General features: G+C 33.3%; 1 protein-coding gene across 1 annotated transcript; it reads left to right on the forward strand.

Moving 5' to 3' along the window:
• Positions 1-27,745, forward strand: TrpA1 (Transient receptor potential cation channel A1). The gene is made up of 20 exons (XM_068764524.1): positions 1-142; positions 6,243-6,395; positions 10,152-10,242; positions 10,731-10,800; positions 11,976-12,101; positions 12,725-13,021; positions 13,130-13,369; positions 13,449-13,556; positions 19,044-19,222; positions 19,317-19,596; positions 20,327-20,496; positions 20,597-20,741; positions 21,390-21,491; positions 22,276-22,564; positions 24,335-24,540; positions 25,053-25,241; positions 25,506-25,778; positions 26,184-26,343; positions 27,221-27,351; positions 27,608-27,745. Exons 1-20 carry the CDS (start codon positions 1-3, stop codon positions 27,743-27,745), a joined length of 3,489 nt encoding a protein of 1,162 aa, XP_068620625.1.
• The last annotated feature ends 30 nt before the right edge of the window (positions 27,746-27,775 follow it).

A 27,775-nucleotide genomic window follows, 5' to 3' on the forward strand; every position in this document is an offset into this window, starting at 1 on the left:
ATGTATGCCTTTTACAAAAAAAAACGTATGTCCAATATTCAGAGTTTTAAAAGTGGCGGTATAAAACTACCACGACCCTGGTCAAGTATATTCGGACTAGTTAACGTCAATAAAATAGCTTATGAGGAGGTTATGCAGGCAAGTATATAGTTATAAAATATTTTTAGCTTCCTACTGATTTTAAGATAACGGGTAGGATAAGTTAATTAAGTGGTTTATTAATAGAAGAATATGTGTTATAATTATTTTGTTATCGAATCAAACTAATGAATTGTTGTTGTGTTAAAGTTAAAATATTAAAACGTAAAGGTGTAAGATAAATATTTTTACAAAGTTTTATCTTATGGTTTTGCTTGCTTTAATTCGGTGCACTAAAATAACACGAAATTGTGGATAACCCACATATATTTATATATATTATTGGACTGTGATGTAAAGCCTTTGGTGAGGTGAATGTATACCTCATTTGTTAGATAAAAAATCTTTAAAACATTTACATCTATTTCTATTCACATTGTATAAAATGATCAATGAAATTTGTTAAATTAATTTATTATTTTTATTTAAATACGTCAAACCAATATGTTCTGTCAGTAGTCTGCAGGAACAAATAATAAAGAACAATTAATATTAATATTTAGTGACCCTAATTTTAAAGACGTTTTATCTTACCATATTTTCGTTGCGTTATTTTTTACACCTGATTTTTGATTGACTTTAGAATAGGTTGTAACATATTCATTGACAGCAAATAAGCTGAAAATTTACGACTTCAAAGCTTTTAAACTTGCAACCACTACGTATATAAAACCATACTTCTTTTGTTGTTGATTCTTGTTTTTTGTCACGGTGTCTAATAATGGTAATAAATATGAAATGAAACTGAATAGGGGAGTAATAACCTTACTTTTTTATAAAAATTATTCAGATACCACACCGAAATTAAAGCTCTTCCGTCGTAATTAGTGTTAGTTACATTAATATGTATGTGTTTTTAGGTATCTAAAAATTTAGATGACCATCATTAAGAAAGATGTAAATTATTTTTGACGCGAATTCTATTAACTTGATTCGTGTTATAAGATGGATGTATTCGGAACCGCACATATGTGTTATTCCTCTAATCCTATTTATTACTAATTTTTGTATATAAGTTTATTGGACCACACCTCTAATTTTGATCTGAATATTTTAGAATTTTGTATTTGAATAACTTATTCACAATATGTTCAGATAGTAAAATTTTTCTCATAATATTGAATCCAAATTTTTGTGCTTACAGTAAGATTTCCAATATCTTCAAATACACAGGTTTATTGGTTAAAGGTGTAAAAGTTTTCAAAGTATAAATTTAAAAAACAGTATGGTACACCCTTTCCTGAAATCGATATTTCTTTACGTAATATTTATCGTATTGATAATATGAAAAAGCTTTTTCTAAATTCAGATTACCACGTATTAAAATAAATCTTCATATTATTATATAATAATAAATCTTTGTATTATCCAAAGTAGTTTGTCGCATTCGAAAAGAATAAAATAATTATCGTAATATATTTCAAATTGATCACTTTATACTGGGGGATGTTGAAAGGAGAATGTATAGTTCTATTGCCAGCAAAATGCTGAAAACTAACTGAACTATACATTCACCCCTTTAAAGCCTACACAACAAACAATCACCTCGTATCGCCTAATAATTTGTTTACTTGCCATTGTTGAAAAAAAATGTATAATAATTATATCATCTATTTTTCTGCTTTTCTTCTTTCTCATTCGCTTTCCGATTTATTTTAATTTTAAAAGTTTTACTTCAATCAAAAACTTCTGTTTTCTTGATTGCGCTCTCTATTTGCAGAAACCGGTATATATATTGATTGTCCTTTGCTTTTCAACTCAAACTTGAATGTATGTACATAAAGTACAAAAAAATGTACCCAAAGTTACTCGAATTTTATCCAATAAATAAACGGCTCCACAATTAACATATATTCATATTTTAGAGTGGTTATGTTAGTGGTCTTTAGTGTAGTGGTGGTTGGTTGATTGGTTGTTCCATACCACGTCTTCACTCCATACGATTTCATGTTAATACTGATTTTTAATAATTGAAAGTGAAATTCATGAATGAATAACTAATATTTATTCACATATTTATTTATTTATGCATATGCGAAAAAAAATTCTCGTTTATAGAACAGCACATATGTACGAGAAACATTAAATGCTGGTAGATAAACCATACGTATATTATCATCGTGAAACTGTGCCAACGCTCGAGTTGTATTCCAAAATTTAGCTGGAACACAGCTAAGCTTTAGAGCTCTGATTGATGTTGCCTTAAATCAAGTCTGGGAAAAGACGCATAATAAAATAGTATGGTGTTTGGTGTTGTTTTGGGGTTAAACATTAATGAATTAGTTCATGTGTCGAACTTGGTGATTTTTACATTTCTGGCTGCCCCTTACATAATTTTTATTTTTTTCATTTCATCCATAAGAATATTATAAGTTATCCAGAGTAAAATTAAATTATTTCGATTATCAATCTACTTATCTTTATCATCTTATCACATAGCTTCTCCCGTTGATTTATAATGGGAATGGGCAGGAGGTAGCCAGCAACCAGTCTTTTCTGTTGAAAAAAGGTAGTCTGTCGACTTTGTGGGCACATGTTCTACTAGTCTCAACTCCAGAACTTGTAAGGCGAACATCTGTTCTGCGCACTAATTGACATATCCACTACCACTACTACAACTTTCCAATGCGAGCTATGTAAGTTTCTTTCCCAACACAGAAAACCCGAGTATAGCCCTCTCCTTCCCAATCTACTAATATATGATAAATGTTCCCCTCGATTTCCCTTGGAAATAGTAATCTCCGTTCATTAATTAAAAAGCTCTAGGTAAAAATGTACAGCAAAAAACAATCATTCTATGAATGGTCCAATATGGCACGTGGTAACAGTAACGATATATTGTGCCAATAATAATTACTCCGAGTCAAATGGAGCATTCGCGATAAACCTCCATTACGTTGATATCGACAGGTGTGTGTATAATTTCTTTTTATTTATCGGATAATTATTTCTAGCCCGGCCTTGTCTCTGGGATATCATTTTTGCTTAAACGTGTTCCATTCAATTTCTTAATTATTGATATTATGTTATAATGAAAGTTATCTTTTCGTTTTGATAAAAATTATACAAATACTATTTATTTCTATTTACTTTACTAAATCTATTAACTCTAATTCTATTTCCTAGCACTAAACAATATTATCTCTTGAAATCTTTACATAAGCTTTTTTTTTAAGATAATTAATTTGAATATAATTTGAGGTAATTAAATGGGGTTGCTAATTTTTGCCTCTGAAAATACAAAAACCTTCTTCGTATTTTATTTGGTTAACTAGTTTGTTTTTAAATCACCAGAATTCCTGATTATTTATTAGTTTTTATAAAAAAATATCATAGCTGAATTCAGCGTGTTTCCTGAAACTAGAACATATTTATACGTTATTACAATATATACCTATTTATGTTAGTTTTTTTAAGGATTTCTCTTAGGGTCATTTCACCTACTTTTATTAATCTAACTGCGCTGACTAAATAAAAGGTTAATTGGTAGAGAATGTCTGCGGCATTCAGTTTACCGTTGTACTTACTTATATACTATTTCACACAAGAATTCATGATTATTTTTAATAAAAATTCAGATGTCAGTTATCTTGCAAAACGTAGTACGGCTTCACATCAGTAACACTATTATTCATTTTTTTGGCAAATTGTAGTAAATATTGAGTGGTAGTGTTTTGTTTCTTTGATAAAACCTGGTGTAGTTCATACTATTGTGGTAAGCATTATTATGCATCAAGTAGTGATCGCAATGAGGCATGCGAAGGTATCCATGGGATTTCTCTGCGAGATCAAATCAATAATGAAGAGACGAACGATATTAACTGACTGCCCAGCGGATTGGAAAGTTGAAATAGCAGTGGATAGACCACGTAATAAATGGCCTGGGGTTCTAGAGTATGGACGGGCTAAGGGTGTCCAACCACAAGTTGGATAGAAAGAGTTTGTTAAGGTCGTCGCAAGACGCTGAACGTACTCTTACTGCTTTCAACCCGCCTTTCTTGGAAATCTATGAAGGACGCCTATAATAAGAATGAAGTGATCGCCTCTTATTTTATAATCATATGTACTATAAATAGTGTTATGTAATTACTTTTAATATTTGATATATTCTAATCATATAATCTAATCATGTTATCATATTTATTTATCAGAAATTTTCTGTTATTCTTCGCATTATAGGAACAATGTTGAGAATCTTTTTTCGATATATAGGATAGTGGTTAACTTCCGATCTTGTTTTAACGCTCGGATATCACTTAAATAAAATTTTATGACTCTAAGAACTGATATCTTGAGGTTAAGACACCGGTTGTAGTTATATTTGTACTAAAAAGTTAGCTGTAGTTTTAGTTGGATAAGCATACATTCTATTTTGTCTCAACTGGTTGACTCCGAACGAGTGATATCTGCGCCAAACGATATTTTGTTTCCAAAACACGTTTCAAGTATTTCATTGTTAAGTACACAACGTTATAGAAACTATTAGACGAACATCTAACTTAATTCGTTTTTTTTTATGTAACACAAAGTAGGTTATGCGCTTTAATTAATTTTCGATTAAAGTAAGTCACTATGTTGATTTTTAATAAAGCTAACTCTGATTTTCACTTGAATCTAAAGTACCTAGTGTACTCATACGACAAACGAAGCATAAGGGAATCTCCTTTTTTGCTAGAATTTCTTCCACTTTAATGCTTTTCTGTTATGCACAGTGGAATTTGTCTGCAATTCGTTGTATCCATCCGTATGTTAAATCGATCCGCTTTACAACTATAATATTTTTTACATAACCTGTGATATGGAAGTAATTTCAACTACATAATCTATTTGTATATATAAGTCTTTGTACAAACCTTTTGTTAAAATGCATGACGTTAAAGATTTATGTTAATATACTCTATTCTTTTCGATTATATTAAATTAAACTTAATCATTGTAGTATGTTGTTTGCAATGAATTGGTAGTTTGTTATAAATCCTTGTTGATGATCCTGTTTTTATACAAGTGTATTCGAAATAATTTCTATTATATTTAAAACTTTGATCACACGAAAAATACAAAAAAAAAGTAACACGAAAAATTGCTTGTCTTAAGTGGCAATGAGGACACATTGATCGTGTGACGAAACTGTTATGGCCGAAAGATTCTTAAATGGCGACCACATCTAGACTCGGTGTGCGAAGATGCCAGTAGGTGGACCCCAGACGGTCACGGTCGCGATATGTCGTCATCATAACATGCTTTAGGGAAGGCCTAAAGCCTTTTAGTGAATGACGATCGGTTAAAATGATGATAGGGATGAAAAATGGTGATACACCAATTACATATAAACTTAATAATTTTATTCAATATTTTATATTAAGTGAATCATTTAAATTTATTTAATTAGTAATAATGTAAACATTTAAAATTAATTCAGAAGTAATAATAACAAATGTATGCATAAAACGACTATTGAACAATTCAGATTCATGTAGTAGTTACATTGTAAATAAAAGTATAACAGTTTAAGTTGAAAATTTACGTTTAACCATTTCACTACGTTCGATATAGAAGAGATAAAAGTCTGCAAGATTCGTAAATTTGTATTCGTTTATGGTTCATATCGGAATCATTACATGAAAACCTTTTACGAATGTAACAGAAGAGTCGTTGGGTTTGTTACAGAAACTATGAAAAAGGATGTAATCAAAAGAATATCTCCTGCTTTGCGGCGATAATATGTTCATTGCTCTTGATGAATATATATGAAATATCATATTCTAAAAATAAATAGGGCTATAAAAGTGGCTATTTTTAGAATAACAATGACATCGTTAATTACTTTTATATATATGTATATATATATATATAAATATATATATGTGTGTGTGAATTATAAACTTTGTTGTTTGTTGTAAAACTTTTCAATTTATTCAATTTTATAATTGATTATATATCTTTTACAAAATTTCCCATGTATACAGAAAATATGTATCAGAAATATATTTTCAATTGAAATACAGCCTGTCGTTAATTAATAATATTAAGAACATTTGCCGCGTGTTTATTTGTTTTATTTGTCATTTACTTATTCTGAACCTATTTTTTTTTCAAACAGGCAGCAGAAAGTGGCAATGTTGAAGATTTTATGCGACTCTATCTAAGAGATCCGTCGCGTCTTAACGTCCGAGACCCGAGAGGTCGTACAGCTGCTCATCAAGCCGCTGCCAAAAACAACACAAATATCCTTCACTTCATTAATAACTATGGAGGCGGTAAGTGTTATAATTTATCGAATAGAGAAAATGTGAATATTTACATTACATAACATTATTTATCACCATCATTTCGGCCGTAATAAGTTTGCAGCTGAATCTTCTACTCCATAGGTTTCCTGTAGAACTTGTAGGGAGCAGCCTGCCACCTGCCTTTTCCAATGACCTTAACAAGGTCATCTGTTCACCTTGTGCGTGGAGGTTCTACTCTGCGCTTGCCAGTCCGCGGTCTCTACTGCAGAACTATAAGGCTCCAGCGGCCATCTGTTCCGCGCGATAGGCAGCCTGTCCACTTCCACTTCTCTTCTCAATTCCCTGAGCTATGTAATTTAGCCTCGTTCATCTACGAATATCCCACATTCCAGATTCGATTTGTGCACCCCGTGCATTGAACTGTCCATTACCCGTAGAGCCTCCGTGAACATATCAATAAGGTTTGAAGTGGATGATCACTTTCTGTGTCAAAAAAATCTATGTTAGAAAAATCAGATTCAGTAAATTTTATAACTTTCTTAAAGTTACATTAACAAGATAATTGGAAAACAGTGTCGCTAACTTATCGCTTTTATATTATGCATAGAGTTCTACGCGACCTGAAACTTTTTGTGACTGCATCTAAAACCAAGGCGTCGACCGTGCTGGACTTAACATGTAATCTTTCGTTATTTTTAAATAATGCCATTTTATTTAACAAGATGTTAACTTTACTCTTTATGACGGCCATTACATGTTACCGCAGTAGGATGATTTAAGGCTGTATCCTTAGCAATATTAATAAATTGCCTAGTTACCTAAAAGAATATTACTGCGCAAATATCTTTTAGGTGTAATAAAATATTAAAATCTGACTTTTTTCATGGATAATTTAATTGTAATATTTGAAAACTTATTCACTACTGTTATTTTTACCATAAAAAATTTAGTTAGTTCTCTAAAATCGCACAACTTGATGTATTTTTTGCAGTACTGTTATGTTTTATGGAATTAATCCAATACAACCTACCTAGGTTGCTAAGAAAATTGTAGCCTTACACATTGTTATTGTGATTTTTCATGTGCCATTTACGATAAAATTTAACTTAACTAGCTTAACTTAAACTAAGATACGTATATTATAAAATGTTTTAAAATTATTACTGCTCTAAGTATAGCTGTTCATTTATAATCTGTAATAACTATGTTTTTACAAGGCACACTTAACTATATATTATTGGCATGAGATAAAAATTACTTCAATATAATATTAATAATTTTGATTAAAACTTAAATCTTTGTCGCAAGTAACATCCTAAACTATCCGTTAAGGAATATCTCCGACTTATAGTAACTACTTCACGAGTATCTTAATACTTAATGCACTTATGAGCTCGGGTAAAAAGCTATTACGAAAGAGTTTAAATTTTGGTTCAATACTAAGATTATTGTAGTTCAATTTGTATTACTTTTTTTCTTAAATCGATTAAATATTAAACTGGTATTATTTCGTTTTAACGATGATATAATCACATGACAGAGACTATAGAGGGCTTATAATGCTCGATAATTTCGGTAGAGCCTTTGGACAAGTATGCCTAATAATAAATATGGAAAAGACGAAGTTCATGTCTAATATTTATGTGGTGTCTACTCAATTATATGTCGGAGGTGCTACCCTCGAAGCTGTAGACGATTAAATATACCGAGGAAAAATCGTCCAGTCTGGTAAGTCCAACTTCAAGAAACAGATTGCTCTCCGAATCTGACGGGAAACGTTCTGGAAGCACATAAACATCTTCTCGTCAAAATTCCAGAATAGACATTCTGAATTCGAAGGTTTTTGACCAATGCGTGTTGCCAGTGATGACTTATGGATCCGTGGTGGTCGCTAACGAAGGGCCTCATAAGAAGGCCCAAGGTCACCTAGAAAGTAACGGAGAAGGGTCAAATCAGAAATAAAGGACAAAGCAGAAAAACCACGGTCACCGACGGAGCTTGTGGAATTCGTCGTCTGAAGTGGCAGTAAGCGGAGCATATCCCACGTGCTAGCTGGCTGTTGAGGTCAAAATAATTCTCGAGTCGCGACCACTAGTCGATTGACGCGTGGGTACGCTTCCTACTAGATGGACCGACAATAAAGTTTAGGTCACGGGAGATCACTGGATACAAGCAGCGCAAAACTGGTTATCATTGCGATCTTTGGGGAGAGACTTATGCCTTTCAGTAGGCATCTGTCAGCTGAAAAGAAAAAGAAGAAAATACATACATTAGTTAGGGTTAAAAATCAAATTTTGTTCATAATCACTTCTTTTTCCGTTAAAACATTTCAAGTGTTAGCAGTTAAGAGAGTTAATTTTTCTAGATTTCACAAGCAAATTTAATAATTAATGTTTATTTCACGAATCTAGTAGTGAAAGAAAAGAGCAGAATAAGAGTAATGATTTAGACCATCAAAAATTATGTAAAAAAAATATTTTAGTCGGATTAAAATTAGTTAATATTAATACGAATAGTTTGACAATTAAGCGACAATGTCGGCACCCCATTCATAGAATATGTGTGAAAAAGTTTAACGGAGATATACACGTGTACGTAAATGGAAGGTACGATAATTTTTTACTTTCTTTTCCCTGGGTGGCACATAAATGCTTTATAATCTTAATAAATCCTAATAAAGCGTTCATGGCTTATTCGAACTGCGATTGGAAGGAATCGAAGGCCCTGTTTAACTAGAATCACCTGTGCCATCGCGTTAAAGAAAGAGGAAGGCGTAAATGGTTTAAGGTCTAATAAACTTAGGCATTATATGTACGGATATCTTATACGACAATATGCAGAGTGTTCTCAACGACGACTAACTTCGCACGAACAATATATTTAAGCACAATTCTGTACATATTTTTTGTCATGATTTACGATATTATAGTATTATTTTATGTTGATATTTTTGTTATGATTCTTAATAGTAGATGATAGTCCACAAAAAAATGGTTACGGCATCAGAGATTTTTAGTTTTGCTTAAAAATCGTGATATTCTTATTAGGAAATTATTTTTCTAAGTAATGATATTGGAGGAACGGACGTCCAAAAATATATTATTAATATATTCAAAATGAGCAGTGGTAACCCAGAGGTAGAGAACTGATTTGCGATCGTAGGTTGCGGGTACAATTCACAGGGTACAATCCTACGTAATTGACACTTTGTGTTCTAAATATATAGGATTGCCTCTGCTCGCAAACAAGTTTCCAGACGATAGAGTGCAGTTGTCCAAGCGTACAACAATACCACAATGCAATCGCCAACCCGCTTGCCAAAAGTGGCGATCGCGGTATATATGTGATATTTTATACCCTCACTCAAGGGTTAAAAATAGTTCATCTATAAGTTCAAAGTTATTTCATCTGAGCAGCCTGTGGTTTTTCTAACCGGACTTAACTAATTTAAGTAATTAAAAATTCTAGTGGTAAAATAGGTCAAATAGATCTTATCCTGAGATTGATGATTGTTTGGTGGACAGTCTAGTAATAAATCTTGTTAATGTTATTCGTCTGAAAACAATTATTTATTAGGCGACTGTCGATCCGCAGCGGAGTGACAGTCTAGAATATTCAATACATACCTGGGAACATGTTTTTTTTAAATTAAGTAAGTAATAAGACCTTGAGATATCCAAAAACACGCATTAAGTAAAGCCTGTGTCATAATAATTATAAAATATATACCAATCAAAACCTATTTATTAACGCAAAAATTTACTAAGGTAAAGTAATTTTTAGATTTTAAGGTTCGCGATAATGCTGGAAATACGCCGCTACACGTTGCTGTAGAAAACGAAGCACTCGATGCTATTGAGTTCCTTCTACAACAGTAAGTTTTGCTTTCTATTTTATTTATTTATTTATATATTTCGATTGACTTCTAACGCTTTGTGTAAAGGCGAAATTAATGCTGATGACATTCTCTGCCCCAATCTTGTGAAACTGTAGTACCTTCACACCCTTACAACAAGTTGTAGATCTCTGTGATTTTCCACCTCGTACCCGCAGAATCTTCAAATGCCTCTTAAGGTAAAAGTATAAGCCAATTAAGGAAATTCTATACCGGTTCATATAGCCCCATGTGGTACACAAGTTATTACAATAAATGATATAGAAATTAGATTACAATTAAATAAATAGACCAACTTGAAATTTTGATTTAAATTAATTTTTTTAATACTTTGTACAAAGCGAATGAAGGGTTACATGTTTGCATTTCGAGTTCTGATTTTCATACAATAAAAGTACGCCAATATTTTAGGATATAATTATACTATACAATTTTTTACATCAAAATGCTACATCATTCTTTTTTAGATCCGTAGATACGAGTGCTTTAAATGAAAAGTCGCAAGCTGCGATTCATCTAGCTACTGAATTAAATAAGGTAAATGCTAAAATTTTTTTAATTTATATGTAAGATTACATAGGTTATTAGCTATTATTTGTTGCTGATTAGGACGTATAACGGTATTGTCAAAAAAAATTAACTAAATTAATTTATATTCACGATCATTGTCTTGAATTTTATTTTTTAACTAGTTTTAATACTACATTTTATTGCTGTTTGTATTGTTCAAAAAAAGATCATCTCTGTTTTGGCTTTTGAAATTTGGTGTTGTGAAAAAAAGTAACACATGCACAGTACACCTAGGTGAAGCAACTAGTTCATCCTCAACCAATTTAAAATTAAGACCAGGCTTTACCGACGAGTCTTGAGCTATTTTGGCAGCATTGTCTGCACACAATTGGATAACTTCCACGAACTACTGCTTGTAGAATAGAAAAAAGTTGTATATAGGACAGTAAAAGACCAAGTGGACGACCAGCTGGTACCTGCTGGTCTAGTGAAATAAATAACTAGATTCTCAGGAAAGCAGAGTATACGAAGGTTTGAAAAGAAATTGTCATCGTTTCTGTTAAGGCATTTCAAGACAGACATCATCTTGTGAAATTAAAAAAAAAACGTTAGCCGTTTCTTCGGTTCGTAAAAGATATATAAGACCATGGTTATAGTTTTAATAATCTTTCTCGGGAGCAACAAGACAAGATGTCTACACTAACGGTTCCTGACAGACTACATCATTAAAGATAATATCAAATTATCTAATTCATAATATCTATTATCTAATTCAGTGTATATCTTTTTATAGAAATCCAGAGAATTTTATTACTATTTAAATGTAACGTCAGTTTTACGCTATAAATAAATAATTAGTAGTTATTAACAATAGCACACAGTTAAATATAATACTACAACAAAACAATACCTTTGTGTTGTACAAACTAAAACATCGCGCTTCATACGTCAAAAGCAAACTGCATTCGAAATTTAATTTTGTATACATCTTTTATTTATTTATAATGATATTTACCACATTTTGCTTTGTGTGTAAATTATAATAAGGTGTAAATAACTGGCTGAAGTCTTAAATGCCCTGTTTGTAATTTGCTAGCGATTCTTTTTCTTTATTTCTACTGAATTGCATGATCGTTAAAGCAGACAATCAATGTTTAGAAAACTAATTATTTGAAAAATTTAATCTATTATTTCAATAACAGGTGTCCGTGCTACAAGTGTTTGCGAAATATAAGGATCTGTTCAACGTTGATCTTGGAGGAGAACATGGACGTACTGCGCTGCATTTTGCTGCGATACACGACCACGATCAATGCGCCAGGGTTTTGGTAATCTTCTTTTATTCCTTATAACGTAAATTAAATGGAGTTTAAAACCTAAGGGTGCAAGGTTTAATATAATCATAAAGTCATAATTTATTTTTGATTTGAACAATTACTTCATTGAACTACTGTGGAACGAATAGTAAATGTAGATATTGATAATTATAAAAAAATATGTGTGTGTGCGTGTAACACACTTATAAATTACTTTGTCCCTTGCCCGCTTCGCGTAATCCGCACTACCTTTCGTAGGTGAAATTTCATTAAATTCATTTTTGGTAATTTTTATAATTGCAGAAATATTTTGGACAAGTTTTACACTTTTAAGTGATATTAGTTTGAATATAGATGCATTTTAATGAACTCCTCCTGAATCCCACTTGCGAGTAGAATTTGTACAATCATTTTTTTAGCCGACCATTACTGAAAAAAAAAAACATCCTTGTAAAATTTCAAGTCTCTGAGCCGCATTGTTACAAAAATATCGTGATCAGTCAGTACACAGTCTTTTATATTTAGATACGTAAGACATCAAATTTTCGATAACATAAAAATTGCACTCGTTTGTACTAATAACATAGAAAAAATTAAAAACAATCTTGTACATGTAAATGTTAATTTACTACCAGATATCAGAGTTGGGTGCATTGTGTAAACGTCCCTGCAACAACGGTTACTATCCAATACACGAAGCAGCTAAAAATGCGTCTTCGAGGACCATGGAAGTATTTCTACAGTGGGGCGAGTCTAGGGGATGTAGCAGAGAATCCTTGATTTCTCTGTATGACAGCGAAGGTAATGTGCCACTACATTCCGCTGTACACGGCGGTGACATCAAAGCTGTAGAGCTATGTCTAAGGTCTGGCGCCAAAATTTCTACTCAGCAACACGATCTGTCAACTCCTGTACACCTTGCTTGCGCACAGGTAAAAGTTAACATTAATACAAATTTTAATCTTTATTATTTTCTTTAAATCTTACTTTTGTTTCATATTCATCGTAATGATTATACTATTTACCTTTTTTAATACCAGGGTGCTTTAGAAATTGTCCGATTGATGTTCGAAATGCAACCAAAAGAGAAGCAGGCTTGCCTCGTGTCCTGTGACGTTCAAAAGATGACTCCAATTCACTGCGCTGCCATGTTTGATCATCCTGACATCGTAAGCTATTTGATCATGGAAGGTTCAGATATTAATCCATTGGACAAAGAGAGAAGATCACCGCTGTTACTAGCTGCCTCAAGAGCTGGTTGGAGGACGGTTCATACTTTGGTAAATTAAATACCGTTTTTATATATCATTATATTTTAATAATAAAATACGTATTATTATTTACATGTTTCCATCACAGATTAGACTCGGTGCTGACATCGAGTTAAAAGACATAAATTCGAGAAATTTACTGCACTTAGTCGTGTTGAATGGCGGTCGCCTCGAAGAGTTTGCAGCAAATTGCAAGGTCAGTTATGATAAATTCCGCGAATTGTAAAGTCGAGATGATTTAGATCCTGATAAAAAACGAATTGAGAAAACTATTGAGAAAAAATGTTCCTAACTAACTTATGATTTAGAAATAAGTTAGTTGATTTACCTATATAATAATATAATACCTATATAATTTTAATTGTAAAAATAAATTTAACAGGAAATATTTATTAAAATTTAATACACTTACTAAAAATAATGTTGTTTCTTAAGAGAGATCACGCAATCACTGTCTATCAATGCTTTGCGTTACCGTAATATCATATCATTGGAAAAACTATTACTTCCTGCCTTGAGAATTATTCATTACTTGTTCAGTTAGTGTGTATATATGAATATTCATAATAAAATTTGAAATGTTAATACAAAATGTATCTAATTATTTATTATTTTTTCTATTATAAATATGTTATTTAGATATATATGTATATCTATATTTTTTGGTAAAATAAAGACTTTTTTAGTGTAGAACATGCGGTCAAACAAAAATCTATTATAACACAAAACGTACTCAACATAAAAAAATGTTCAAGATCCGTAAGTTAAAATGTAAATTTTGTCATATCGTGAAAAAACAAGAAAACGTTCTTACAACATTACAAAACAGTACCATCAATCATTTTTCCAAGTTTAGGGACCCATTTTTCAAAAGAAATTGTTTACCCACTAGACAACTCTACGAAATTTGATTTAAATTTTAGTTCTACAGGGCCATTCTTTTCGCAATTTTTTATACAATGTTACCAAGTTTCTAGTTCTAGTAAGTAAGAAAACGTACAATCCCACTCACAATCTTTTGTTTCAAAAACCATAAATTATGCAATAATAAGCTATGGTCGGGACTACTTTGCGAGATGGAATCAGCAATGAAGCGATCCACCACTTGTACTTATAAGGCCAACAATTGGTTAAGCTCGTCAGAAAATACTGCATGCTGTTCTTTACCGGTATTTTCGGAAATCTCCGGAGACCTATGCTAGCCTTCCTACGACTGTAATGATGATGGTGATAATGAAGTCTGTACCTAATTATAATTTAATGATCAATATATTGACGTCCTATTTTTTCATCGTGCTTTTTAACTAACAACATTTTACATCTATTTTTCATAAAGGTGCGGTTGATTCGTAGAGTGGTTGACTTAATGCGCTTGGACATTAGAGTTAGTCATTAGTGTTTGGAAGAATTAAATTTATTTTTAAACCTGTTTGCCAGTCTTACACAAACCTTCTTCCGAGATTTTATATTTAATAAAAGGCAGATTGAAAAAAAATTAAAAACTAACTTTGTGTCAAAAAAATTCGTACAATCTTTACTATGAATTGAAATTTCAGACTACGTATAATTTACATTCTCTTTGTTTTAAATATAAAATTTTTTGTCATTATTTCAGTTTCATAAATAAGATAAGCTATGTTTGAATATGCATTATTTAACTGTACAACATAAATACAATTAAAATAATAGTAGTAGTAATACACCCAAATATAATTAAAAGTATATGTACACTACTCGTATCATAATTTAGTAGTCGACTTGTAAGTCTTTCTTGATGTAAATAATTTAATTGATATCACAAACAAATAATTGGTATGTCATCATCTTAAAATGTTCTAAATTATATAGTTTATAGTATATATAACGTATCTCCAGTTACTTTTACGTATTTAGTTGAAATTTAACATAGTGCTATATATTCTTTATTTATTTAAAGAGTTTTAGTTAAAGAATTAATAAATTATTATCTGTTTTAAAATAACTTTATTATTCAGATAAAAACCACAATATGTTGGAAATATTTTGAATGAGATATATATATATATATATATATATATATATATATATACTCGTATATATATCTCATTCAAAATTAAGGATCGCCATTTCAGCCCATAAACGCCCATTATAAGGCATAGGCCTCCTCCACATATATCAATAGGGTAAACACCATGATCACCGCGCTTGGTAGGCGGGTCGGCGATCACAGTGTGGTGTTATGGTACGTAAAGGACGCCGCTGTCCTTTCTCTGAAACCTTGTTTGTGAGCAGTGGCAATCCTTTATAATTTATGTACCATTATATGCCGTGACCAATTGAAAATTATTTCGAGTTAGGTAGAAATTGATAATTATCACTAATTCTTAAAAAAGGTCATTTCTTGTAAATATTGAAGTGTGAAGAATAAGATATATACTGAACATACTTTGGTAATGTCATCTTATTTAAAAGATATAGTTAAAAAAAGAAATTTTCGACGGTCGTGCTTAAAGTTTTTACGTTGATATGTATTTTATTATTAATCTTCTTCAAATCTTCAGCGAACGAAGTCGTTGATTTCGTAACCATTTTTTTAAGTCCGTGCCTATCGTGCTGACCGTAGCAGATCTTTTATTATGCTTAGAGGTTCAGTAAGATGAGATGAGGACTGGGGGTATCGTATGACATTTTTGTACCTTTCAGCGAAACGTTGTATACATTATTTTATCTACACAGATACTACAAAGTGCCTTTCACACCGTTCATTCTAATTATATGTTTTTTTTTAAATGAAGTATTAATGGTAATAATTTTATCTAGTGTTCCGTCGATTACTTTTAAATATCCGACTGTGTCAAAATAAATCCTAGAGCTGTATTGTTTCTGAAGATGTTAATGCTGTTAGCCCTAAGGCTTTTACAGCTTCATCGGTACTGAGTTCACGGAGCGAAAGGGTCCGTGAACTAGATTTAAAAACTAGAAACTAAAAGGTGGTGAAGCGCCTACCAGTTTTACGGGGACGCACGCACGTGGTTAAGACTCTTCGCGGTAGAGCTTTGACGGGGTGTGTTGCTGGGGTGTGGTTGCGGATTGGGACGGCAGCGTTGACCACAGGCGAGCCGAAGAGGGATCCGGATCCAACCACTGTCCGCCTACGCTGTTCGTAGTTAGGGAGCGGACGGCCGCTCCCTAAAAACGGGTGTTGTTTTGTTTTGTTATGTAGAACGCGACGGCCTGTGTAAAGTGTTGCTTGCAGGTGCAGTGGTTGCTGACCCTCGAGCTGCAGATAATAGGTTAGATAAATGTTCTTTGTAATAAAGAACGCCGAAGAATGGTCTTACATTATAATAAAATAGGTAAATTCAAAACCTATTACTCATATCTATATATACGTATATATATGTATATATATATATATATATATATATATATATATATATATATATATATATATATATATATATATTCATTTATTTACTTGGCGAGATTTTGACTAGGGCGCAGCTACCACTAAGTGAACTTATGTCCTTTTTAAGATCGTCCAATACATTGTATACAGACCGCTTCCTACCGGTCCTATTGGAAATATAAGGATAGATCTATGGTCAGTAGTGGGCGTCCTGAAACAATTATGAATCAAAATCATTTCGATTCAGTCAAATGTCTTAGAAAAGACAATTTAGTAACATACTCAATGTACGGCCATTTATTTTTAGTATATTTTGTATGAACGCTGATAGGTTTATATGAACAAGTAATAATCGACATGGTATAATTTGGGTGACTGAACTTTTGAAGACGCTTTGCAACATTTTCGAAAGCATTTTCTCAAGAATGTTTTAATCTATAATGTATCATTTTTTTGTAATTTCAATAGATTACACTAGAGGTATATTATAAATAAAGTTAAGTATAAATAACTTTTGACCGAATACAAGTTAGTAGGGCTATAATACAATGGTAGCCGGGCGGTAGAGAACTGAGATTTGCATTCGTAAGTCGTGGGTTCGATTCAATTATTATATAAGACTGCCCCTGCTTAAAAACAGATGATGGACAGTATCGTGCTCTGCTTACCATAATACAACACTGCGATCGCCTACTCGTCTACCAGGCGTAGCCATTATGGTATATATAGATATCTTTGGAGGAAGCCTTTGACTGGCAGTGGGCTTCTATGGGTTGAAACGATGAGCTATAGTGTAAATGAAATTGACCTGGTTAATGAAGACTTGAACACAAGTACTTAATTTTAAAGATAGTGCAAGTTTATTGCATAATGGTAGTGTAGGTAATTTTACGTAAAGCTTGGTTAGTCTTGCGTGAGGTGTATTCTTTATTTCCTCCATTTTCAACTTTGTTCATAGGTTCCGAGTTCACAGGCTTAACACGGAATTAGTCTTAGATACAGGATAACGTGAAAAAGCGCCCGGAACGGTATTTAGTTTTTCTTTAGAACAAACTATTGCGTATGATTCTAAGAAGATTTAAGTGGTTATGTAAGAATGAATTTAGTTTATCTCTAGATCTATCGAAAGAATTAATACATCTTATATTAACATCTTACGGGACCTCTGATACAATTAATTTCAAAACTTTGTGGGTTAATTCATGTTAGGATGTAATTTTGTTTATATCGGTGTAATATAAAGCCAGTGAATTCGTAGTGTAGGAAATTATAACATCATGCAGGTGCGTTAGCTAATATCTGTGCCAAGATAAACATGACAAAGCCCTAAATAGATTGTACTGCACAAAATGTTATATAATATAGGTAGCAGTATACTGTAAGAAACTATTTAATGAAACTGAATTAAATCTTTATTTATTTTCTAAAATATTTGATCACTCACGGGTGCAGGATGGTTACTAATACAAAATAGATAATGGGACCTAAAAATTCTGGAACTCGATGTACCGGGAAATCGAAGATACTTCGAGCAGTATTGTTGATACATGATAATTTTACAAGGAAGGAGTCTCCCTTTTTTAAAAATTTTATGCAAAACAAGGAAATTCGAACGCTGATACCAATATTATGGTAGTTTATCAAAATACTTTTTAAAAGTAAAGTCATTTATTTTAATTTGGAATTATGGCACATGCGCGTTGTGGTACGTTTGTTATGAAGTTCTGCTCGTAGACAACTAACCATTGTCTAGATTCTAAATAGGCATCCATGTATTATTCTGACTCCATCGCCTATTAAGAACAATTCCTTCTCTTAAACTCCGTGCTGCCTTGAGACCGGGTCACGATTCTTGCTCTGAAACTTTGCGATGGCAGGAACTTTCCTCACATCTTCGCAACAATCATTTATTACGGCGAAAGTAAGCACGACTATATAGTCACTAAAGCATATGCTTTAGTGACCTGAATATGTGAATGATCTTTAGATCATTGGTCTTTTTAACATTAATTACTTAACTTGATTATACTTCAGGCGCTTACGTGTTGAAAATTAAAATAACTCATAATCACTTTATATCGTCGATGGAGATAACTTTAAAAACTATATGTCGTGGAGAAAGACGGGCGTGGGAGGTTTAGTCCCGTTTTCGGGAAGGCCTTGGGAGGCCACTTGTTGGGGTTGGGTGGACGGTTGCTTGGGAACAACCGTTTATAGCTTAGGCATGAATATATAATATAGTGGGTGCTATAATAATTATTTGAAATTTTGACGAAAGTATTCTATGTATTTCAGGATCGCTGCGAGCAGGCCTTGGTGCAATTGTTAAATGAGAAGGACAACACAGGATGTTCTCCACTTCACTACGCCAGCCGAGAGGGTCACATAAGGTCTTTGGAAAATCTTATACGCCTAGGAGCATGTATCAATCTGAAGAATAACAAAAACGAAAGTCCCCTTCATTTTGCCGCGAGGTAAATCAATGTTCTGAATTTAAAAATCTTTACGATTTTCTTCTTAATTCTATTAAAAATTAAAATTTAAATATGTCTTGATCAATCTTCTTAGATATGGACGTTATAACACGGCATCCCAGCTGCTCGACTCTGATAAAGGAACATTCATTATCAATGAAAATGACGGAGAGGGCCTGACTCCCCTTCACATTGCCTCTCGCGAAGGCCACACAAGAGTTGTTCAACTGCTGTTAAACCGTGGAGCACTTCTGCATAGAGATCATAACGGTCGTAATCCCCTGCATTTAGCTGCCATGAGTGGATATACACAAACTATTGAGTTGCTTCACTCCGTTCATTCACATTTACTTGATCAAACTGATAAAGATGGGGTAAGTATACAGGATATATACTGCTGGATATAGGTCTTCTTTCTTTCATATATATTATTTCGCTCTTGCCGATCCGTGGTCTCCATTTCAGATAGTATAACCAAAAAAAAAAAAAATAACCGTATGATCTCAATCAGTCGTAGTATGGTCCGCGCACACCGGTTCTGTTACTTACTACGCTGTGTATGAGGTCGAAAACTAATTAAAAGGAACATTAATTTTTATATCATAGCGTACCTTATACGTCTGGTCACTCTATTTAGTTAATTATGAGTGATGATTAATTATTTAAATTGTTTCAAAATTACATGGGCAAACTTTAAAAATGTTGGTCTTTGACGTTAAAGTTTTTGAAATACAAGAAAAAAGCATATAGAATAACTCGTAGCTTGGTCTATCATAGTATATAAAAATTTCATCATTTCATTGCTCAACGAGTAATTCTAATAATAATGCATAATTTTTATTTAAATTGCCTACGCATATTAGAGTGCAGCTAGGTCTTTAAAGTGCTGAAGAGTAGACCACCAACGAGCAAGCGGAGTGTGCAACGTCCGCCCACAAAGCTAACTTCGACCTTGTGTAGATCATTGGAAGATGTTGTATGCAGGCCGCTTCAAACCGATCCTTTAAGAAATCTATGCGGAAGCCTACGCCCAACAGTCTTGTGATAAAAATAATAATGATATTATTTACAGTTTAAACTTAATTATTATTATATTAATTTCAGAACACTCCATTACATCTGGCCACTATGGAAAACAAGCCAAACTCTATAGCTTTATTACTCTCCATGCAATGCAGCCTCACTTACAACAGCCTAGACATGAGTGCAATTGATTACGCAATTTATTACAAGTTCCCTGAAGCAGCTCTTGCTATGGTTACCCATGAATTAAGGTAATAGGGAATTCAAAATAGTTTTAAAGTACCAATTCGCTTTAAATTCCTATTAATCGATAGGTAAAACAACACCTGAACTGTCCAACTCAACTTACAGAGCAAAGGAAGTGATGGCACTGCGTTCAGATCGTCATCCCTGCGTCACACTAGCATTGATCGCATATATGCCTCGCGTATTTGAAGCTGTACAAGATAAATGTATCACTAAAGCCAATTGTAAGAAGGACTCTAAAAGTTTTTACGTGAGTATGGCTCGAACACGCTCGTTAATTTATAATTTTAACGACAAACGTGACAAAAAAAACTTCTTTGATGACTATAAATATACAGGTTGAATGGTTATATGTGTAAAAGTTTTAAAATTATGAATGTATTGCTCATTTGCAGTCTATTATTGTACAGCTTGCCCAATAGTACCATACATGCTCACGCCTTAATTAGGATTACTGCATATTAAAATTAAATTAGGTTTAATATCTGTTCCTGTAGATTTTTTATTGAAGAAAGAAGTTATTGTCGCCGCATTCCAATTTAAATAAAGTGATTGGAAATGGGTGTTAATACTTTAAAACTATTTGCTGATAAATGTGCTATATATTCATGTACATAAACCCTGTACATGTGTAACTGGGGCAGACAAACAAAGTTATTTTATACTATTTCCAAATAGATTATGTAGTTGTATAAAATATTGACTATCATTTCACAATCGTTAATTTATTAACACCATATCTAAAATAGTTTATGCCAACAGTGGCGTCAAGTGTCAACGAACATTGAGGTCAACGTATGTATATGGAGTTTTTACATGTATTAAACCTTTGTGTAGCTTAGATAATTTAAATTCATTCAATTTAGCAATTTATAATTAAACGTTTTACAAAATCTAGATCAAGTACAACTTCGATGCGCTATGTCCTCAAGTAAAGTTCGAAGAGGGCAATAAGAACAACGTACCGAAATCGCAGGACATACCGTTGCCTGCTCTTAACGTAAGTTGTGTTTTCTTCGTCTCGTTTAAACTTAATGGTTACTTTCGCTCGTCGCAGATTAAATACTCTTTCCAATTCTACGAACATTCGAAGCATGAGATTGAAGCGCTGAGACAGGCGCACGGCGACCCGTTGTTTCGACCTGAACCGTTGAATGTTATCAACGTGAGTGGAGTGTCACTTTAGTACACTGACGCTTCGCTTCTGTCTTTGTTCTTGTTCGTCTATTCCATGGGATTATTTCATTAAATTATTTATGAAAGACAGATTTAATAATTTTATTTAAAAAATATATTAAACATGATTTGATAAAACTACAATGGACCCACAATGTTGTCATAACTTGGAATGAATTCTTGTAACATTTTTTTTAGAATAAGAAAAAAGTAATACATTTGTAACAATTAATTTTAATGTCATTGTTGTAAAAATGTAATAATTTTAATAAATAGTCCGATGGTTCCCTGTTAATAACAATTATTGTTGTGATTCCGTACAATATACACAATAACACAATGTGGCTTGCCTTTCACGAGAAAACCGTAACACCATAATCAAGCTTTGAAAATAATCGTAGTTTATACAAAATGCCTAACATGGTAAGGAAATTTTTAAAGTCATGGTGGTGGATTTGTTAATACTAAAAGGTGTATTTTTGCTGTGAATGTTTAAATTAAATATTATAAACAGTGTAAATACACAATGTATATTATCACTAACATTGCACTCGAACTTTCTTTTTCAGTTCCTATATCATGTTTATAATTTGTTTAAATATTTTCAGGCAATGGTAGCCCATGGAAGAGTCGAACTGTTGGCGCACCCGCTTAGTCAAAAATATTTACAAATGAAATGGAATTCCTATGGGAAATATTTCCACTTAGCTAACTTACTTTTTTACTGCATCTTTCTGACGTGCGTAACACTTTACGCTTACATTCTAATGAGTATTGTACCTGTTAACAATACCGCAAAGAACCACACTGATATTTGTACTTCTTCAGACATTGCATTCAATAATTTGGCAAGGAACGCTACCGGAAATGTCACATCTGTCACGGAGCTACATAACGGTGAGAACAATGAAATAATACATCTCATATTATATATCCTATAAAGTGATAGTTGATAGTATAAGCTTTAAGAGAAGGGTAAGTATTAAACAATGTAGCTCATTTGTCATCAAAAAATTATACCTATTTCCAACTATCATTTATAAAGTCATCACTGAGAAATATATAACATTAATTTATATAAAGGTTGTCAAATATCTCCCTTCCGCCTTTTTGTCTTTTGAATTTCGCGGCTATGTACAAAGCGCTACAGAGCTCGTATCTGGCAATACATACCATAATTTGAAAGGTCTTGACATAACCTACAAAACGACGCTATGCATGATGATATAGTTTGGATATTGCGTTCAACAGTTATAGACGTGTAAACATGGAGTTCACTAACGCCGAATCGCGCTATTTTAAAGTTTTCCTTCGTTAAAGGCAAATCCGCTAGAGAAACGTTCCGTGAGATTAATGGTGTTTTGGGGGATGGTACTCTATCACTTCGAACCGCGGAGGAATGGTTTCGACGATTCAGAGCCGGCGAAAACGACACCATGGATAAGCCAGCCGGCGGAAGACCTGTGACGACAAATACTGATCAAATCATGGACTACATCGAGTTAGACCGGCATGTGGTATCCCGTGACATCGCCCAGGAGATGGAAGTTAGTCACCAAACCATTTTAAACCATCTGCAGAAGGCTGGATACAAAAAAAGCTTGATGTTTGGGTGCCGCATGATTTGACGCAAAAAAACCTTCTGGACCGAATCAACGCCTGCGATATGCTGCTGAAACGGAACGAACTCGACCCATTCTTGAAGCGGATGGTGACTGGCGACGAAAAATAGATCACATACGACAATAACAAGCGAAAACGGTCGTGGTCGAAGGCCGGTGAATCGTCCCAAACAGTGGCCAAGCCGGGATTGACGGCCAGGAAGGTTTTGCTGTGTGTTTGGTGGGATTGGAAGGAAATCATCCACTATGAGCTGCTCCCATATGGCCAGACGCTTAATTCTACCATCTACTGCGAACAACTGGACCGCTTGAAGCAGGCGATCGACCAGAAGCGTCCAGAATTGGCCAACAGGAAGGGTGTAGTGTTCCACCAGGACAACGCCAGACCACACACTTCGTTGATGACTCGTCAGAAGCTACGGGAGCTCGGATGGGAGGTTTTATCACATCCACCATATAGCCCGGAGATAGCGCCAAGTGGTTACCACCTGTTCCTGTCTATGGCGAACGCCCTTGGTGGTGTAAAGTTGAACTCAAAAGAGGTTTGTGAAAAGTGGCTGTCCGAGTTCTTCGCAAATAAGGAGGGGGGCTTCTACGAGGGAGGTATTATGAAGTTGCCGTCTAGATGGAAACAGATTATCGAACAAAACGGCGCATATTTGAACTAAATCCGATCACTGTAACACTTTTTATAAAGCATTGAATAAAGAGCAAAAAAGCGGAAGGGTGATATTTGACAACCTGTTATTTTTTCCTGAAATGCATCTGCCCGTCTGACTACAAAGTCAATACGGACAGATAGAAAACGATAATTAATTTTAATCTGTAGTAATCTTTACTTTGAAAACGTTATTTATTTAATACCGTATTTTATTTATTACGTTATTTATTACGTTATTTATTTTATTTATTACGTCATTACGTTATTTTTTTCTCATTTATTATTTCAGAGCAAATGAGCTATAAATTTACCCTCATAAAGCTTTTCAACGTATTAACGTGTATAAAAATAAACCGATTAATATAATTCTAAATAACATTCCAGATTTCGAAAAAATTATCGCTATGTACACAAGTACTGTTGCCATTCTTGTGTACAATAGCATATGCCTTATACGCGAGGCCTATAATATAAAGCAGCAGAAATGGCATTATTTAGTTGATCCTTCCAACTTACTATCGTGGATACTGTATATCAGCTCAACAATGACTGTCTTTCCATCACTATTTACGGATAAATGTGGTGTTCAGGTTGGTACTAATATTCATGTTTGTGAAAATATTAACTTGAAAGGAAAAAAGGATAATTTTTTTCATTAGAAATACTTTTTTCACATATGTTGAAGGTATACGCCTATATATTTAAAAACCATTAAATTTTATGAAATGACATTTGGTCAATTTAATACGACATGCCCAAAAAGCTATTTTTCGATTTCAAGGTTTAAGAAGCGAACATTGGTTTAAAAAGCGATTTTAAATAATACATGTTGTATTCCTCTTAAATAGTAATATCGTGTAAATGACCAACTGAACAAAAAAAAATCGAATCCTCTATAAGAACAGCATACAAATATAAATTGCTCTTTGCTATTAAGTAAAGATTCGCCACGTTTTGGAGCTGTAGATTATTTTAGAAGGTACTAAAGTCAATTGACAAAAAAATGTACATGTTCACTAATCCGAGCCATGTGATGTTGCCACACAATTATTACAAATTCTTTGCAGGATTCAAATACATTTTATTAATGTTAATTTTCCAGTTCTCAGCTGCATCCATAACAGTATTTCTGGCGTGGTTCGAGCTGCTCCTCTTCCTACAACGTTTTGATCAAGTCGGAATTTATGTTGTGATGTTCTTAGAGATTCTGCAAACACTTATCAAAGTCTTAATGGTCTTTTCCATCCTTATAATAGCTTTTGGATTGGCGTTCCATATATTGCTGTCTAAAGTAAGTACTTCAATCAATAGTGTCTTGAACATAAGCTTTTTTTAAAAAATCAATATGCTGAGCGGTCATGACGTCATGAACATAATAGTAAATTGATTAAAATCCATTATTTGAAGTAAACTTTATAACTTACTCATAGGTTTACTAAAGTTGGTATTCTGAATGTGCTAAGCAAGCGATTTTATTTTTTTAGCAGTGCGACGTTTCACAGCGAATTGTTTCTCTTTTTGTGTAATCGTAGACTATGTCAATTTTCCTTTACAGGGCAACCATTTGTCTTTTAGTAGCATCTTTATGTCACTTATGAGGACTTTCGCAATGATGCTCGGAGAGCTTGACTTTGTGGGAACATATGTACAAGCGTACTATAAATCTGATACCGACGCATTACTACCATTTCCTATGGCCACTTTCTTTATTCTGGCTATCTTTATGGTGCTAATGCCGATATTGTTGATGAATCTACTTATCGGTTTGGCTGTAGGGGACATTGAGAGCGTACGCAGAAATGCTCAACTGAAGCGTTTGGCTATGCAGGTACAGCCATTTTTTAATTTTTATATCTTTGTCTACGTATACCATATAAAAAATTTCTATGTATGTTTGAACTCATCACGATATCTCTCAAAACATATGGCTTAGAGATTTAAAACGGTTTTTACAAAATTCTTTCCAAAGGAGGGTGGTGGCGTTCATTAAAAAACATAATTTCTATGGCTTTTCTAGGTCTATAACTTGGCCAGAACCTTTGTTTTTTGGTATTTTAAAAATTACTAATATAATACTATATGCATCAATTCCATAATATTACATCCACAAAAGGTGGCGAAGCGAGTAGCGGACTGCTAGGCTATTTAAAAAATATTATTCACTTGGAGTCTGCGTGTCATGTGTTGTTGCGATAATGCGATTCCAGTTAACATTGTATTAACGGATTTTCAGGTGGTCTTACACACGGAATTGGAACGTAAACTTCCAGCGATGCTCCTCGAGAAGGTAGACAAAGATGAACTGATTGAGTATCCAAACACAAACAAGTGTAAATTGGGATTTTTAGATTTTATACTTCGGAAATGGTTTTGTAACCCCTTTACTGATGACAGTACGTATGTTATGTTAATAGTAATAATTTTAGTTAAAATTGTAAAGCATATATTTATTATAAATCGCTTTATTATATATATATTTATTGTAAAAAACAACATTTGAGATTTTTGTCGATTTTTATAGCAATTAAAATAAAGTAATAATTGTGTTTTTCGTGGCATAAGTTCAGCCTCTTTGTAGTTTTAAGATGAGGAATATCATTAAACCGGAGCTCGATCTGATTCCGGCTTCTTACATAAGTGCTCACTGTAAATAATCCCACAATAATATGAAATCCTATAATAATAAAATGTGAACAATAATATGAATAAATGAATATACAATGTTCCGCGTACCAGGCAAATTTTCCGATATAAACAGACAAACGAAGACAGAAGCGTAGCTGGTTTTTCTTTTCAGCGAATCTTCTCGAAGAAATACTCTTTTAGAAGTGGAAGTAGGGTTAACTTTAGGAGTTCTCCGGTTATTCCAGTAATAGCAATATATGGAGCCGAAGTTTAGCTTCAAAAGGTCTCAAAAGGGCACCTTTGAGGCTCGAGGCAGACGCGGCGTAGGTAGGTCCCCGACTAGGCGGACCGACAATTAAGTCTGATGATGAGTTAAATGGTAATAATTAAATGGTCGCGTAAAGTTGCTGGATGCAGGGAGCGCAATACTGGTCATCGTGGCAATCAGTCAGAATCAATCAGAACCTTGATTACAAGGAGCCCTCGAGCTAGTTACTGTAAAAATGCTTAAGATTTTTAGTCGCAATGTATACAAAGGAAAAATATTAAAGCACTATTTTTTATACTATTAATACTTAATATTTTATACATTATTAGTAACTAGATGATTGTACAATTTATCGTGCATTACTAATATTGAAACAGGGGGACTGGATCTTGTATTGGAGAGTAATGAAGATTACATCGCGTCTGAATTGGAAAAGCAAAAGTATAAGCTGAAAGAACTAGGCCGGCTCATGGAGCAACAACACATGCTGATTCGACTTATGGTTCAGGTTATAACGAATTTTTATTTTATACCAAATTAGTACGAAGATTACAGAAAAAAAATCATTTTCTAGGGGATTTGATGAGATTTAAATAAAAAAAAATTAAAGTTGGTTGTAACTGAACCCTTAAGATTAGCATTAGATTTCCTTGTTAAGATTTTCGGAAAACGTTGAATGACTTTAGTACAAATTTTAAGGAAAGACCTGAGTCTAACAGTAGACGTTTTTCCTTTTTAATAATATTGGGCTACTCATTTTTCAGAAAATGGAGATAAAAACTGAAGCCGATGACGTGGACGAGGGGGTGTCTCCCAACGAGACCCGCTTGGTACCAAAATGGAGCTCCCCCCGGGTTCGCAATAAGCTCAGGTCTGCCACATCCTTCAACAGAGGTGGCTGATTGTATACAGGAAATAGCGGAACTAAAAAG

Source organism: Battus philenor, unplaced genomic scaffold (assembly GCF_028537555.1).
Source record: "Battus philenor isolate CCGP_79_NKW_IND1 unplaced genomic scaffold, ilBatPhil1.0.hap1 SCAF_1, whole genome shotgun sequence".
NCBI lineage: Eukaryota > Metazoa > Arthropoda > Insecta > Lepidoptera > Papilionidae > Battus > Battus philenor.